This window comes from Nelumbo lutea, chromosome 1 (assembly GCF_056320005.1).
Source record: "Nelumbo lutea isolate HS-2025 chromosome 1, American lotus-T2T, whole genome shotgun sequence".
NCBI lineage: Eukaryota > Viridiplantae > Streptophyta > Magnoliopsida > Proteales > Nelumbonaceae > Nelumbo > Nelumbo lutea.
In genome coordinates, this window is record NC_142684.1 from 63,883,629 (window position 1) to 63,901,559 (window position 17,931).

A 17,931-nucleotide genomic window follows, 5' to 3' on the forward strand; every position below is an offset into this window, starting at 1 on the left:
TATGGTCATATGCATTATTATTTTTAAGTAAATTTTCTCTTTTCTTAATGGATACTTATTAATAAATGCTAGAATTAATTATTAAAATTTATATACTAATAAATATTAACATTAATTGATGTACACACAACATTTATATTGATTATTTGAAAATTGATGTATACAGATTTATATTTTAGTTTTTTTTTTGTTTTTCACATTTTATTTAATCCATCATTTTTCAATAGTTATTAATTGTAATTATTTACAATTAAATGATTGTAAATATGGACTTTTACATTTAAATAACTTATTTACATCATTTCAAACTTATAATTATTGTTTGTAATATATTTTTTAGGACATATTTGAATTTCCTAACATATATATACGTATCTTAATTTTTCGTCCGTATCTATGCGTATCCAAAGCATATCCCGATATGTCTCTTAAAATTGTCTTTCCGATACACTTTGCGTTTCCGATACTTTGAACCTTGCATACAAGATAAAAAGGGAGAGAAAAATGAATAAACAGTCTTCTGTGATTAGCTTATGCTTCATAAGTCGGACCCTAGCATCATTCTTTACCAATGTTTTAAAGTGCAGAGGTGTGATGTGAGGTGTTCCACTATCCTGAGGTGTACACCTCCACCATGCACCTCAAGGTTTTCCCCAATGCCTTGTTTGGAGGCATGCCTCAGGGTGTAAGCCTTTTAAAACATTGTTGTCTATCAATTTCTGGATTCATGCAATAAATGACTTGATGTTGCATTGGGGATATTTCTTCCTGTATTCATATCCCCTGATATTTTTTATAAATAACAGTGAAATTTTCATTCAGTGAAACCCCTGGCTACCCAAAAAGCTGGATATCAGGAGAGAAGTACAATGCCCAGTTCAACATGTAGTAAAATTTGAAGGCATGAGACTTGATCAAACTCTTCAGAAAACTCAACTAAAAATGAGGAATTCTGAAAATCTCAACTGAGCAGGCAACTTATGTTATTGATGGTGCTTGTGTATAATCATGCCATGTCATAAGAGGTTTCTTTTTCTTCTTCTACAGGGGCTACTCCTAAAGGTGTTCTCAGAATCATGGGTGTACAAGGTTTGACTATATACCATGTCAAAAGCCACTTACAGGTAATTTAATCTAGTAGTAAGTACCTTCATTTGATAGGTTCTTTCCTCTTCATATTCATTGGTTTTTTTAAGACTAATGATGTTATCCTTGTATATTCAGAAATACCGGCTAGCAAAATATCTCCCAGAGTCTACATCTGATGGTATGTATAGCATCCCAGTGTTCTGTAAAAAGTATGCCAAATGTTGTACCTTTGAGTATCTATAGGTAGTTGTATCAAGGCGTTGCCTTAACACTTTTTTTCAATGTATCTTTTCATTTTTGATTTATTAATAAATTTATTTTCCCAGACACCTAGATCAGAGTTTGGTGATTGATTTTTGGAATCTATTGAAATGCCAAATGTTGTACTTTTCAATGTATCTTTTTGTTTTTTATTTATTAATAAATTTCATCTTTTTCTGCTATAAAAAATGCTAAAATAGATTCTCCTCTGAAGATAATTTTATGATACTTGCCTTTGAAATGCCAAATGTCGTACCTTTTGAATATCTATAGTTAGTTGTATCAAGATGTTGCTTTAACACTTTTTTCAATGTATCTTTTCATTTTTTATTTATTAATAAATTTCAGTTGTTTCTGCTATCAAAAAAGTATGCTAAAATAGATTCTCCTCTGAAGATAGTTTTGTGATACTTGCCTTTGAATGCAGTTAAGAAGTCTGAGAAAAAAGAGCCAAGTGAATTACTTTCTACCATTAGTAGTTCTTCGTAAGTAAAAGATTTGTATTTCTTTTTCCTTTCGTGGTTCAAATTTCTAAAAGTGCTTACATTTTTGTGGAAGCTGAATAGTAGGAAGTCAAACCAAATCTTTAGCTGTACAAATATACAGGGATGCCTATTCTAAGTTCTTACTTCAATTCCATTCTCTTCTTATATGGGGTTTGGGATTACACTCCTCACCCAATTAGTCTCAATGAACTAGGACTGTCAACGGGTTGTATCTGGGTCAGTACAGGGTAGAACTGCAACCGACCCAACAAGAAATGTCAAGGTCCAAGAACCAAACCAGACCCTATAGGGTAATTTTAGACCCAGAACCAAATGTTCTCAGGACAATCAGGTCTGACCTGATGGGACCACTTATAATAAACCTGCCAAAAATATTATAATTTAGTATATATATATATATATGGCTTGGGTTGGGTCTGAGTCAGTCGGGACTGGGTAGAACCAATCCTACTGATAATAATCAGGACAATAGATTAGGAACTGGAACCGACCCATCGGTACAGATCCTGGAACCAGAACCAGCCCGATCGGTTTGGGCCCATCGGGTCAGGCCTGACCCATTGACAGCCCTACAATAAGCACCTGTTCTCTGTGTTGAGGGCAACAACCAAACCTGGTTTATAATGTGAAAAACTGACTAGCTCATGCTTTCTTCCCTACTGGGCTGCAGTTCAATTTTTACTTGATGCATTTGGAGACTGGGTTGACTGCCCACCAAACTGACCACTCATTTAGGACTTGTCCACAGTTAGATGGATAACCCTAACAACCTAATCCATTACATTAATCCTTAAAGAATATGGAAATCAGTTGTGGAATAATAATCATAATTGCAGCCATCTTGTGGAGTTATTATCTGTATTCTATGCAGTTTTTCTGGTTTACTTGAGAGATCTATGATCTCAGGTCAAGAATTTTATTTACCATTTTTTATTGTTAATTTGTTTTATTTACCTTTTCGTAGTGGTATGCAAATAACAGAAGCACTAAAGTTGCAGATGGAAGTCCAAAAACGGCTGCATGAACAATTGGAGGCAAGTCTTTTTCCTTACGATTCTTGGCAATACCTATCTAAGAAGGGTCATTACCCAATGTTGGTCTGAACTATCTGGGGCCTTTTGGGTCAATTGGATGTGGACCTAACCTTTGGCTTTCTTTTCTTTTTTCACTAAGTGACTGCTCTCAGACTTGGACCTGCACTCCTACCTTGTCAGCCTGAGATTGTACAATTTTTTTTTTTTTGATAAATGAGAGATTTTATTAGGGAAGAGGATAGAAACAGATAACAATTACAAAGATACTTGGAGAGACACGAGCTGTAACCTCTCCAACCCATCAAAACTAAAATATATTACAACTGTTCCCTAGTTGCCCCTTGCTTGGCTAAGCAATCAGCCTGAGATTTTACAATTTCATCAAGCAATTGAATCTGAGATATGTAAATTGTTATGATTTATCTCTGATTCATGAAGTCAAAGAGCAGGACATAATGCCCTCTAAGATGGTGTAAACTTTGGATTCATAGAAGTCTAACATGTTCTAAATTAATTAAAGAGTGCCACTGTAGGCAGAAGACTTGTTTAGGTTGAACTGGAGATGTCAAATACCACCTATGGACATTCAAAGGTTATCTTAGTCAAAAGCATCGCCATTGACTTAAAACATGGATAAAAATTTACATTTCACATATGCATGCCAAAGGAGGGAAAAAACATTTTGTGAAATTGTTGTCTTTAATAGGTATATCATCAGTCTTGTTTTCTTTTCCTCAGGTCTCCAAATGGTTCAGGTTTGAAAAAATATGATCTATATAATTACTGTACCAAATTCGGATATTCTTGATCTGATACAGACATACAAATGACTTTTTTTGGAATTTAAAGTTAAATTTCTCTAATATTAAGTGGGATTTGGGGTTTATACAATTTTATTTTTTCTATTAACAACATATATTCTTTCTGTTTTATATTTGACTTTGTAGATTTATGCTAGTTTTATGGAGATATGCATGAAAGGGCACATGCCCATATTATTAAATTTTCTCTCTTTTCTATACTATCTCTTTCTTGATTGAATCACTACAACTTCATTATATGTTTTTCACTTTTGGAGATTCTTGAATATGTTTTATTTAAAGAAGATCAAATTGCTCTTGAACTAGCAAAACAAGAAAACCAAATCAAGATTCAAATTGACATCTGGATATCAAATTCAAAACCGTGTTCCATATATCTGTTGGACATTGAATTGAATTCAGATCCCCCAGATTCTTATCAGAATGGAGTCAGATACGCCCCTATCTGGATTTGAACCAATCTGTTTGCAGCCCTACTTTTCCCTGAGGTTTAGGGTGCCCCTTCTCATGTCACATGGTGTTGATCCCAAATATAGTTTCTGCTATGGTCAGCATGACTAGGTAAATTATCCAATATTTCAAGCAGAAATATGTTGCTGTAAGAGGAAGATGTAGAATTCATCCAACAATTTTGAAGAATATAAATGATAAATCTTTGTACTGCCATGACTTTCCTGTCTGTTTATATGTTTATCCACCAATGTATCAGGTAAATTAGCCTTCTTTGTGTTTCCTTGGGAAAGGAAAGTTCTAAAGTGCATGTTATCTTTTCCTTTGGTTCACTGGTGTCGGAAAATTTCCTTTTGTAAGAGGAGTAGCTCTGACCTCGCAATATTTTTCATTTGAAGAACAGGTACAGAGGCAGCTACAATTGAGGATAGAAGCCCAAGGAAAGTATCTGAAGAAAATAATCGAAGAGCAACAAAGGCTGAGTGGTTTTCTTGGGGAATCCAATTTGATGATCCCTCCCCCTATCTCAGGTAGCAACTTTCCTGAATCTGACAAGACCGACCCATCAACTCCAGCTCCAACTTCTGAGTGCCCCCTCCAAAACAAGACCGCCCAAGAATGTGCACCAGCCAAGAGTCTCTCCTGCAACGAGTCCATCTCTTCATATCACGAGCCACTGACACCAGATTCCGTCTGCCATGTCACTTCCCCTTCTGAAAGCCCAAAAGGTGAGAGGCCACTGAAGCAAAAGCGGGTGGGGATGGATGCAGTATCTGCTAAACCTGAGATGATCTTCACACACCAGATACTGGAATCGAGCTTGAGTTCTAGTTTCCAGCAGCCATGCTCAGGTTTCCCAATCAGAGAACAGCTTGATCCCTCGTTGGGGAGATCACACTGCAATGGAGATCAGTTTGAGAATGTTTCATTAAGAGATCTGTGATATTAGTATATGCATCCTTGCATGCAGTTTGCACTTCAATGCTATATTTTTCATTGTCTTTTCAAATGTTTAATTACATTTTATATATCAGGTAAAAAACTGTGGTTATTCATGATTCACCAATACCACTTTTTCATCTTACCAGATTAGCCAATTCACAGCATATAACTCTGGGAAATTGCATTTGGTAAGCCAATTCTTTGAAAATCAATATAGGAACCGTTAGGCGTTAGCTTCCATTTTCATGTTTAGGCTCTACTCTTTAGGGGTGAGTCTCAATTACCACGGAGGGTGACGAGATCTGCTACCAACATAAAGCATTTTAACAGGTTAATAGCACGGCATCTAACTTCATACCCGGAACGTCTCCCCATGAATGTTACATACAAGTACAGGAGATGTCCCAATGTTCCTTTGGATAGTGGATACAGAGGATGGGGATTAAGGGGGCGGGAACAGCAGGGTGCACCTGAGGTCCATTGACGTGACTTTACAATGGAGAGCCTGTACTTATGTGGGTTTGATTATATGCCTTCATTTGGAGGGCCACCGTGTGACTATCTCAGCTATTTTTCAAGGTATCCATTTTTGCATAAATAAAAACATGATTAAGGTGTTTCCTAGCTTTACCATTTTAGGTCGAATCATTGTCACATAGCATCACATAGATGATTCAACTTTAATGTTCAAAAATCTCATGTTTGCTGGAGCAGATTCAACTTGAAATGGAAACAGCACAATTTGCAATACATTTCGTAGTATTGCAGCAGGAGGCATTGGAAGAAATGTAAAGATGGGTCCGGATGTAGTAGACACATTAGGTAAGCACAATGAGTGAGTACATAATAGTTGTGTGACACATGTTCTAGTTAGTGTGCCTTTCATTCAAACTTTTTGCTCTATTAGATAAAAATTATTCATTATTTTATTATCTTTGTTAAAATAATTAAAAATAAAAACAATGAAAAAGGAAAACCTAAACGTGTTGGGAATTGGGACTCATTTACGTTCTTTTTTTTATTGTTTTTTATTTTTAATTATTGACAAAGATAATAAAATAATGGATAATTTCTATCTAACAGAGCAAAGAGTTTGGATGAAAGTCACATTAATCAGGACATGTGTCAGACAACTATTACGTGCTCACTCATTGTGCTTACCTAACGTGCCTACTACATCCGAACCCTATAATGATGGGCATTTCTTAGAACCAGGAAAGCATTTATGACTCACTTGTCCTATTATCCTATACTCCTATTCCTATGTAGTACTTAGGCCCCATTAGTTTGCACTAAATATGCATGGGAAAGTTGGTCAATGGGTAATTTTTTCCCATTGACCAACTTTCCTATGAATTTTTGGCATTAAGCAATGGGCCCAATAGTAAAGTTACTTTTACTTTTTTTTATAAAACTTACTTATCTCCTAGGTGGGTAAGTAACTTTCCCAGTTGGGAGAAATTTTTACAAAACATGATAAGACCATTTTACCCATTTTAATAATTAGTTTTTATGGGTAGAAATGTCATTTTATTATTTACTTGGGAATCCTAAAAATCAAAAGAACATGGGTTTAGTGCACTTACCAGGTACCTGGGTAAGTAAGCTGCAATGTTGCAAACGAACAAGGCCTTTAGTGTATTTGAAACACTCAACAAAGGGATTGTTTGGAAAGTCATTTTAGGTAGATCTTTCAATAGCTCAATAAATGAGACGCACTGAATTTTTGGGGTCTTGTCTTTAAAGATCAAGACTGTTTTGTTTCTGTCATGGTACCAAGCTGGTAAAAACAGTTGGAAAATCTATTTCCAATGCAGAAAGATCAAAAACTTTCATTTGAAATTTCTTGATTTTTTGGCTTTTTTGTCTTTTCGCATGCTTGTGGATCTTTTAGTTGGATGCCATGCTCTCAGGGTACGAACATAATTTTTGCTTTGTCTTATTGGTTTGACATTCGCTGGAATGTCATCAGCTGGAATGCAAACACCATGGTCTCTAGTCTTATTGGTTTGACAGAAAATAAGAAACAAAAAGTAAAACCAAATTACTTTTTCTATTGTTGGAATGGCACAGTGGATAATATAATTTGTATGTACACAGAAAGAAACAAATGCAGATAGCAAGAAATTGGAAAAAAAAAAAAAAAGAAGAGAGAATACCAGGTTTAACGTGATTCAGCCAAATTGTCTACATTCACAGACAGCAGCTCGAAGTTTTGCTTTTTCACTATAAACAAGAGAATACAATAAAAATGATCTCACCAGAACCTCACCTGTACCCAACACCACACTCCTCTCAACACATTGTATACAATGTATACAATGAAATGAAAATGGAATGAATAAAACAAAGGAGGGGACCCTTATTTATACTTGTATAGATGGGTATAATAGATATTTTGAAGACTTAATACTTAAACGGTAAAATTGTCTTCACCGCTAAGTAATATGAAAATGTGGACTCACTCGGCGAGCCACCGATTTTAATTGGGCTCAGTCAGTGGGCCACCGTTTTGTTAATTCGGTGAGCCACCAACTGACCCACAGATTGCACTTTTAGCATTTGGTTTAACAACTTTCTTTTATTTTCTTACTTTCTGTCAAACCAAACACATTAACCTTAGAGAAAATAAACCAAACTAAGAATTTTTTCCCCCTCTTTTAACCATACTCTAAAAATAGGTCATTGGAGGTAGAGAAAACACCAAAACCTTGGTTGTCACAAATCAGATGCCAATCACTAGAGGAAAACAATCTAGTAGGATATACCCTTAAAATATATATTCCGGGCATGGCCCACTTTTGAAAGGATATTGGTTTTTTAGCTGGACCAGTAGAGAAGAAGGTCGGACCATGGTGAAAAACCAGCTGGGCAGATTGGGTAAGTGTTTGGAACCAACGCTCTTTTTTTATTGAAAAGTGGCACCACATGTGAAATCCATTTCTTCGTACCGCGCCTAATGTTTGGTTATATGTTTTTCTGAAAAACTTTTTCTCAGACCATGTCTTGAAAATCAGAAAAAAGTGTGATTTTAGAAAATGACTTTTTTATTTTCTCGTTTTTTACCGTTGCTAGCAATTATATGCTCATGTGGTATTAAGAAACACCTATGTAGCAGCAACCAGCAATGGTCCCAAACAAGAGAGAGAGAGAGAGAGAGAGAGAGAGAGAGAAAACGGCATGTCAATGCAGTACTGTTTTCTCAAAAAACACCTCTCAAGAAACATTTAATCCAAACATGGCCCAGATTTTAGAATCCCGATTCCAAATGCCTTATTCCAAAAAAACTTCTGTTTGTTGCCCCCTTTGATTGAGCAGTGGAAATTCTGAATAAAATGTGCAGAGAACAAATTCAAGACAGACGCCACAATTCCAAACAATACGAGCAATATTTATCTTGAATGATAAATAAACAATTAATTTATGCAACTCTTGGTCTTATTTGCCCATTAGGCGACATGGTACACATAAAATGACATGTCCAAACGTTGTTATATAAAATATATATAGAGTGTCTTTCCGTGGAATCCTACCTACCTACCATCTTGTCATATCTCTTCAATATTGGACCGAAAACTCTGGAAAGTTCTAAGTTCAATGGTTATGGTTTCACTGGTTATTTGAGCCCCACGATTTTTTGGGAGAAGTACATTATAGTCCTCTCCAGAATTCTGAAATTACAATCTCTATAATCTATGAGTAGCTCTTTCCTTATAAATCACATCATGCCCGTAAATTTGATATCAATTCACGGTTTGGATTCATCCACCTGTACGGTGGAACTATAAATTCTGACGTGAAATAAACAGTGATTCTCCTTTCCTTCAATCTCGCATGAATAATAACTAACTTGGGTGGCTAAATGCCTTCAAGGTCAACTGAAACCCCCCAATTCCAACACGCAAATCAATCGATGGTAGGTTGGCAGCCTCAAATATCTCTTTTGTGGGTTGCTTTCTTCTAAATTAGTCCATAGGAATGTTTTTAAGCCATCGTTGACTATATATAGTCACACCCTCACCTTGTTGGTTGGGCATTTTGTTTTTGATTTTGGTTTTTTTTGTTAAACCTCCGTTTGGAAGTATGTACTAGTGTTTTAAAAAAGACCTGGATACCGAATCGTTTTTAAAACACTAGTACATATATATACCACACCAAGACATATGCACAAGCATGTATTTTATTAACAAATAATGTATAATTATGATCTAATGTAATATATGTGTATTGCTTTATATTTAATTTATGTTTTTAATTCTGTTTTAATTTTTTTATTTATAAAAATATTAAAATTTGTAATTTAAGGTCAAAAAAAGGTTTTTGATGAAAATAACGAGCAAGGCGCATATGGCCCTTGGAACGCATAGACCTCGAAAATTTCCCAAAAAAAAAATCATCTCAATTGAACATCAGAATGCAAAGTTATGACTTCCTGAATTTTGCATACACATTGAGTGTGCAACCCATGACCTAGTCGCCAGGTCGAATGGGTCAATGGTCCAACTGTCTGGGTCTAATGGTTTTTTATCATCCACCGGGTTTTACTAAAACCAGACCCAGAATCTTGACCAAGTGATGGTTCAAGTGGTTCAACTAGTTGGCTCAACAGCGGGTTGAAAAGTGAAAATGCTGATATGTATAGTGTAAAATCTTATATTTTGTATCATTTTATATTCTTAAATCTTGTATTTAAACTATATATATTTGTATTTTGTATTGTTCTCAAACTGAACCCAAAAAAGTGCAAATACAAGATTTAAAATTAAAAATATCCTATATAGGGTTTTGCAATATATGTATTTGTACTTGCACTCCCAAATGAGTCTAACCGATTTTGATCATTACAAATATCCTAGTTGAATTATTCAAGTTGTTAGACTATGTATGGATTTTCCCTTCAAGGGTTCAACTATCATATGGAAAAGATATGACAAAAAACAACTGACCAATAAATTGGAATCATAAACATAGTGGCGAATAAGGTGTTATTTATTAAAATTCATGGGTGGGTTTTGAGTAGATTGGGATAATCTTTCAGTTTAAGCTCAGTTTGGAAAAAGTACAAATACAAATATCCTTCCAAGCTCAGTTTGTATTGGGATTGTATCCTATTTTACAACCCATTGGATTAATTTTAATCTAACGGTTGGTGTGGTTCCTCTTTAAGTTAAAGAGGTTTTATATATAAAAACTTTCTTTTATATGTAGGGTTAAGGTTTTTTGGAGAAAAGGTGTGAGAGAAAAAATATAGAGTGCTCTTGGTGTGAGAGTGGTTTTTCTCTTGTTTTGTTCTTCAAGTTGATAGAAAAGGGAAAATGGGTATACAAGGGTTAAGGGTTGGTTTGGGCTGCAAGCCTCAAGGTACTTATATTATTCTCAGTTTTCTTTCATAGTAAAGAAAAGATTTTGTTTTTCTTGTAGACATAGGTGGTAAGGCCGAACCACGTAAATCTTTGTGTTCTCTGTGGCACTTGTTTTTATTTGTCTTTACTTGGATTTCGCCTTTTGCTGCTATTAGATTTCTCATGGTTGTTATTTCAAATACCTTGTGATTTTGTACTATGGGTGGTTGTTGTGAGGATCCAACAAATTAGTATCAGAGCTCCCAAGTTAGTGTTTACAATGTATTTATAAAATTGCTTAAAATATAATGGCAGCAAAAGGTACAGGTTCTCAGTTCCAGATTGAGAGGTTTGATGGCAAATATAATTTTATCATATGGCAAAGAAGGGTAAAGGGCATCCTGCTTCAATAAGACTTGGCTAGAGCTTTGAAGGGAAAGGATGAGAAGCCAAAAGACATGAAGGATGCTGATTGGAAGGACATCGAGTTAAGGTGTGTTAATACGATTCGATTGCTTCTGGATGATAACATTATGTTTAATGTTATGGAGGAAGGTTCTGCACCAAAATTGTGGGATAAGCTAGAGAAGCTTTATTTGGGAAAAAGCTTAAATACAAAGTTATATCTAAAGCAGCAATTGTACAGGCTGAAAATAGAAGACGGTGTGAATCTCCTGGAACACCTAAATGTGTTCAACGATATCTTGGATCAACTAGGGAAAGTTAATGTCAAGGTGGAGGAAGAAGACAATGCCCTTTTGATTTTTACCTCACTTCCTGATTCGTATGAAAACTTGGTGACAACATTGCTGTACAGGAAAGATACAATGAAACTGGAAGAAGTTGTTGCATCTCTTCTATCCAATGAGTTAGGAGGAAGCCCAATTATGAGAGCGGACAAGACTCTACGTTGGTCACGATGAAAACGGATCAAAAAGGAAGGTTGTCTGATAGGGGATTTGAGAGCAGCTGGTCTAGATCCAAGACCAAGGAAAAGGGCAAGATACAATGTTATAAATGCAAGGAATTTGGCCACATGAAGAGAGATTGCCTTGCACAAAAAAAAATGAGGGGATGAATCTGGAAGCGTAGCAATTACATTTGATGATGATGGAGACGTTCTCACAGTCTCTAAAGGTATATTAAATTTTTCTCCAAATAAGTGGATTTTAGATTCTGGATGTTCTATGCATATTTGCTCCAGGAAGGAATATTTTGATACATTCTAAGAGAGGAAGACAGGTGTTGTCTCCTTGGGTGATGGATCTACATGTAACATCATGGGTGTTGGAACAATGAAAATCAAAATGTTTGATGGAGTGGTTCGCACTTTGGGTGGTGTGGAATATGTCCCAAAAATGTACAGGAATCTAATATCACTTAGCCAGTTAGACTCCAAGGGATGCAAGGTTTTTGCTGCAAGTGGAGCCATCAAAATCACACGTAGCAGTATAGTCCTAATGAAGGGAGAAAAATGCAAGGGTTTGTATCATCTGGTTGGGAGAATAGTGATTCCCAAGACCTCGACGTAATGTTGAAAACGAAATGCGCAAGGTAGTGTGGCCACATAGAAGGTCTCTTTTGCAGATAGAGTGGAGCCAAGTGTTGCAAGTTTTCAATGTATAGATAATGGTGAGAGGAAGATTCATGTTGGAAGAGAGGAATGATCGAGGTCCCTCTCTGAAGTTAACTAGGATTGTTAGCTTGGGTATAGTTACACAAGTACATTGGCCGTGTTGTTTGAATCAGGTGGAGTCAGGACCAAATGATTCAGATTATGTGTAGCTAGTGATGTTTTACAACCAATGGTGATTTGCGGTATTTGCATACAGCTGAAGGCACAAATACTATCTTTAAGGTGGTTGAAAAATAAGCCAAGGTGGAGATTATTGGAATTGTGTCTTATTTTACAACCACCGGATTAATTTTAATCTAACAGTTGGTGTGGTCCCTCTTTAAGTTAAAGAGGTTTTACTTATAAAAGTTTTCTTTTGTATGTAGGGTTAAGGTTTTTTGGAGAAAAGGTGCAAAAGAAAAATACAGAGTGCTCTTTGTGTGAGAGTGGTTTTTCTCTTGTTTTGTTCTTCGAGTTGAAAGAAAAGGGAAAACGGGTATACAAGGGTTAAGGGTTGGTTTGGGCTGCAAGCCGCAAGGTACTTGTATTGTTCTCAGTTTTCTTTCATAGTGAAGAATAGATTTTGTTTCTCCCGTGGACATAGGCGGTAAGGCCGACCCACGTAAATCATTGTGTTCTTTGTGGCACTTGTTTTATTTGCCTTTGCTTGGATTTTGTCTTTTGCTTCTATTAGATTTCCCGTGGTTGTTATTTCAAATACCTTGTGATTTTGTATTGTGGGTGATTGTTGTGAGGCCCCAACAATTTGGAATTAGTGCAAATACAAATATATATAGTGCAAAATCTTATGTTTTGTATTATTAAACTTGTATTTGCACTCTACATATTTATATTTGTATTCTTTCCAAACTGAGCCTTTTTAATGTCAATGTTGGTTTTTGAAAGAGTAGTTGAGATGGTGACAATTGAAACCGGAATATTGCAAACTTCCACATCATAACCCCTGTTGTTCAAAACTCAAACTGGGCCATCTTTTATCTAGCACTCCTGGAGGGATGCTAGGAACCCAAAACAGTCAAACCTTGATGGAGTACTCGATTTCTCCCAATGCTCTACCTTTGTTGTTTTGTTACCATTGGCTGAAGAAAAAAATCATAAAAAATGGGTTGGACAACCTATCATGTGAACCCCATAAGTAGCAGGGACCTAATAAAACATTCAAGTGTTTGTTTTCAACAAAAATGGCATAAAGAAAAAAACATACATATATATAGTAATATTCAATAACCATACTATATGAACATGGAGTATCAAGGAACCATTCATTCATTTAACCTAAAAGCATAAGCTCCTAGGTGAGGTTCTTGAATAGGTTTTTATTCTCTAACACGCCCCCACCTGAAAGTCTATTGGATGTGAAGTATGTGTAGACTAGTGTTTTTGAACCGTCGTTGACCCAGAAGTTCATACCGTTCAACCCAAAAAATTATCCAAGTAATTGGTTTCGTTTCACCCTTAACCTGTTCCTGGGCCAAAACCCGTTGACTTGGTCAAAGAACCACTGACCCAGGCGGTTGAATCCCCAACCCATTCGACTCAGATAGTGGTTCACGGGTAAGCAAAAAAAGAGAAGAGCATCTCTGACCTGAGACAAGAACGATCTCAAATATGAGATCCAGGTACAGGAGAGAAGAAGAAGAAGAAGAAGAAGAAGAAGATTGCAAAGGTTGGAGGCTAGAGAGAAATCAAATCTCAAATCCGAGATAGATATAAGATCTATGTTTCTATTGTCACTATAGTTGCCATTGCTATCATCATCGGTGAAGGTCGAATCCTCCTCCTCCTCTTCATTATTCTTCCCTCCTCCTCCTCCTCCTTCCCTCCTTTCCTTCCTTTCTTTCTTTCTTTCCTTTATTCTTCTTCCTTTTTGGTACGTTTGGTTTGTGAGAAAGGAAAGGGGTGGGAAGAATATTGATGGAATATCCCATCTTTCTCATATTTGTTTTGATAGAAACCCAAGAAAATAAAGGAACGTGGGTTGCCAAAAGTGAGAACACGGGGTCATACCAAAATGGTGAGACCTCGTTGAGAAGAGAAAAATAGATCGAGTATACTAAGAAAATCTATCGAGACTGTTAGACCACCAACACTTTGGCACTCATCTTCTACTATGCATCCTCCAACAACAAGCTCTCCAGCGACACTTTCGACGATTTCTTGCGACGGTAAGTATAGATCCAACTTTCTCTCACATTTTCCATTTATTTTTGTACCATTTTCATTCACTTTCGTTGATTTCTTCTCCATTGGCCTCTCGAAATCTTGCACCTTCAATCATGGTCAGTCGGATGATTTTTTTCACCGTCGACAAGTAGAAAGAAGTCATCCCTTATCCTAATCTGGTGTGTTAGTGCCTAGTTTAACCCTAGTTACAGATCTAGAAAATTCATGTGCTCGATCCAAATCCGTTGCTATTTAACACTAGTGTTCTAGATATGACGTGAATGCATGTATTCATTCAAGATCTGATGTATCTCCCACTATTTCCTTGGATTGACTATAGTTTCGATCATTTTCCACCCATTAACACTTCCCATCCCAAGTTGGTGTGTCAATTTCCCCAATTTAAGATAGAGGAAAGACATTGTTGAACCTCAATCGGCCTGTGTTAAGCTTCTCATGTTATTTATTGAATATTGTTTATTTAATGTGTTTTGTTGCTTTAATATGTTTGGTTTATGTGTGTTTTTTGTTGCTTTAATGTATTATTCTAACCCCATAACATAAAACTCAATTAGCATCAAATCTTCTCAATGCACATGTTTTTAATATAACCATGTCAGCATACCATGTGGCAAGAATCAAATAATATTTTTCCATGTCATCCCATAAATAGGGTAGGGTTGTGTTGTGGAGTTGGATACTAAGTTCACTAAAATCAAACATCCCACAAAATTTTCTTATCAACCAAACACTGGAAAGTAAATTCTATGGGATAATGTCTCAACAAACAAACACAGGTACCCAAATTGAGGATATAAAATTTTCCTTTCTCATCAAATCCCTTCTCATCCCAGTGTTTCTCGGTAACCAATTCAGATTTTCCCGTGCATTGCATGAGTCCCTGCTAGTCTTTTTATAGTTGATGCTAGAATTTCACTTTAATACATGTGATCCATCCTATCAGTCTAGCATTGTAGCTAGAAGTGTTCATAAAAAAATGTAAAATTAAATTAATTAAATTGATCGATTCAGTTTTAAAAAATCAAATGTATTGGTTAATCAAATTTAAGGGCAAAGGAGGAGCAAAAATTCACTACAAAATCAACAATGGAGAAAAATACAAAGTTGTGCATTCATCACCTCATTCACAATAAAAGCCTAAAATCCCAAATACACCCAAAGTCATTCAACTTCTCTCACAAGCTAAAGGCTACAAGAGAAAAAACCCAAAATACATAACTCTTAGCATTCGGGTTAAATCCATAAGTTGAATATGAATTAGATTCATACTACCACTGGTGGGACTCTGGATCCAGTGCATTTGGACTCAGAGGGACTTTCTTTTTGAGTCCACTAAAATTTTGACATGTCAAACGATGCTCAACAGGCCATTACCTACAACCGGTTGAAGCTTTATGACTAATAAAATATTTTTAAATATAAAAATCGAGGAAGAGAGTGTTTGTGGTCCAGTATGAGCTCTACTTCGACGTGTGAGTAACACCATGACAACCACTGTGCCAATTGTGAACCAACTCCGGCATGTACTCGTTGAACAGTATACCTGAAACCTTTGGCACCGGTCATGAACGTTCACCTCCCAACCTCTCCACCCGCACCTTGAATAGAGGTGTAAAGTGGGACATGTCAGGCTGGCACGACATGGCCCACAGGAGACCTACACAAAGTGCAGGCTGTGTCGTGTTGGTTCACAGGTCGTGCCCCCACCCCGGTGAAAATTTTGGGGGTCGTCCCAGCACGACCCACGGCCCAGGCCCGTGCGAGCCCGTGCCGTGTCGTGGGCCGAGCCTTGGGCTAGGTTAGGCCAAGCATCGGGCCAAAGCTATTTATTTAAAAATTTGACAAAATCTTAAAATTTTAGTTTTATATGAATTTTGTGTATAAAATTGCTTATATATACAATAATTAAATAAATTAGTATAATAAAATTAAAAAAAAATATTTATTTTATTAATATATTATTATATAATTATAATTTATATAATATTATATAACTATATAATATGTATATATAAATTTATATATATAAATAATATATATGGGTCATGTCGCCCACGGCTTGCGGGCTAGCACGGACCGCTTGGTCGTGCTGTGTCATGCTGGCCCATGAACCTTAAACCCCAGGCCTAGCATGGCCCGTGGACCATCGTGTCAGGCCATGCTGGGCTGGTCAAGTTCGTGCCGGGCGATTTACACCTCTAACCTTGAAGCTCATAATCCCAACTCTCGGTTCTGAGAATAAGAAAATCATCACCAGAACCGCTTGGTCGTACTCCGTCACATTCACACTCGTCTCTGCTATGTTATAAGCACTTAGCTGGGTACTGATGCATCATGTTTATGCTCAGTTCCTCATCTGGGTACTAATGCATCAGCCACTTGACTTTGCTCAGGATCTGCTCCCAAGCCAAGTACTTGCAAAACGGACACGAAAATGTTATTGTATCATTTACCGAGATACCGCTTGGTAAAATTGCCTAGACTGAAGAAGCCTAAGGCCAAGGCACCTTTTGCGGATGCTAAAATATGGTTCTTGCTTATCATTTCCCCTTATTTAATGAGTCCGGATTTCCTACACAATGCTTCCTGAAGACCTTTACATCCAATCAAAGAGTGCCATGTAAGCACTCTCTTGTGTTAAAATTTCACGTGTGAGAGAGTAACAGACGTTTCAAACGTCTTCCCTACTTTTAGTATAAGTTCATAGAAATAGCAAGTAAAACCAATCTTAACCGTGATCAACCATCGAAAGTTAAGATTACAAAAAATAATCTGAAATATATTTTTGCAAATATGTCAAAGAAATGATGCTTAATGACTTGCCTCTACTTTTCCTATTTCTACTCAAAGTAAAACCATCGATCGTCGAGTTCCGAGAAAGATCTGATTCTTTTATTCTTGCTCTTCCTTCCCATGAAAGAAAACCAAGGAGAAATCCTTTTGGAGTTAAAACAGAAACCAGTCAACGATGCTCTATATAAAATATAACTAAAGGAGAAAAGAGAAAGAAAGCCTCTAAAGAGGGGTGCTGAAGAAGAACGTGTTTATCAGTTGGAGAATCATCTCAGTGTTCACGCGTTTAATTCCTAGAAATCGAAAGTCAAGGCATAACTCTTATTCTCCATCGTTTGATTATTGATTCCAGTTAGTTTATCAGTCGGAGAATCGCCTCAGCCTTTTAGCATTTTATATTTGAATCAAAAAGGAAAAAATTAGCCGTATTTTTTATTTGTTTTAAAATTTTAATATACTAAAAATAAGGAATACGTTTGAAACGTCTGTTACTCTAACTCACACATGTGAAATTTTAACACAAGAGAGTGCTTACATGGCACTCTTTGATTGGATGTACAGAAAGGTCTTTAGGAAGCATTTTCTTTTTTTTTTTTTTTGTAAGCAAAAGATCCATTGCACAGAAAGAAAGCTAAGGATACAAAAGAAGACCCCTCATGTTGAGGTATGAGTTGTGTCTTGGGGGGAGGGGTTTAGGAGTTAGAATGTAAGATCTATTTATATTGGCCCTTTTTGCTATATGAGTTGGGCCTACATCATTCCTGTTTACATAATTTTTTTAAGTTCCACAAAAAAAGGAAAGGAATTTGATATGCTCGTTCAGCGCCTGTTCATTGCACCTTGTGTCTACTCTGGTTTCCTTGAGTTTCTGCA

The 17,931-nt window shown here is 36.3% G+C and overlaps 1 protein-coding gene and 1 long non-coding RNA gene across 7 annotated transcripts in view; one reads left to right on the forward strand and one right to left on the reverse strand.

The window, feature by feature from the left end:
• LOC148874925 (myb family transcription factor PHL7-like) overlaps nt 1–5,227 on the forward strand; it is a 29,001-nt gene extending 23,774 nt beyond the window's left edge. For all 6 annotated transcript variants that reach the window (XM_088963884.1, XM_088963883.1, XM_088963880.1 and 3 more), the window contains 5 exons: nt 1,048–1,124; nt 1,225–1,267; nt 1,778–1,835; nt 2,821–2,890; nt 4,565–5,227. In XM_088963884.1, the coding sequence (XP_088820010.1) occupies nt 1,048–1,124; nt 1,225–1,267; nt 1,778–1,835; nt 2,821–2,890; nt 4,565–5,104 (788 nt within the window). In that variant the 3' untranslated portion in view covers nt 5,105–5,227. The remainder of the gene's footprint in view (nt 1–1,047; nt 1,125–1,224; nt 1,268–1,777; nt 1,836–2,820; nt 2,891–4,564) is intronic.
• LOC148874926 (uncharacterized) lies at nt 4,913–8,553 on the reverse strand. The gene is made up of 2 exons (XR_016104836.1): nt 7,263–8,553; nt 4,913–5,058 (listed from the first exon to the last, which is right to left on the reverse strand). It is a non-coding gene; the product is annotated as an uncharacterized LOC148874926 (long non-coding RNA).
• Nucleotides 8,554–17,931: the final 9,378 nt, after the last annotated feature.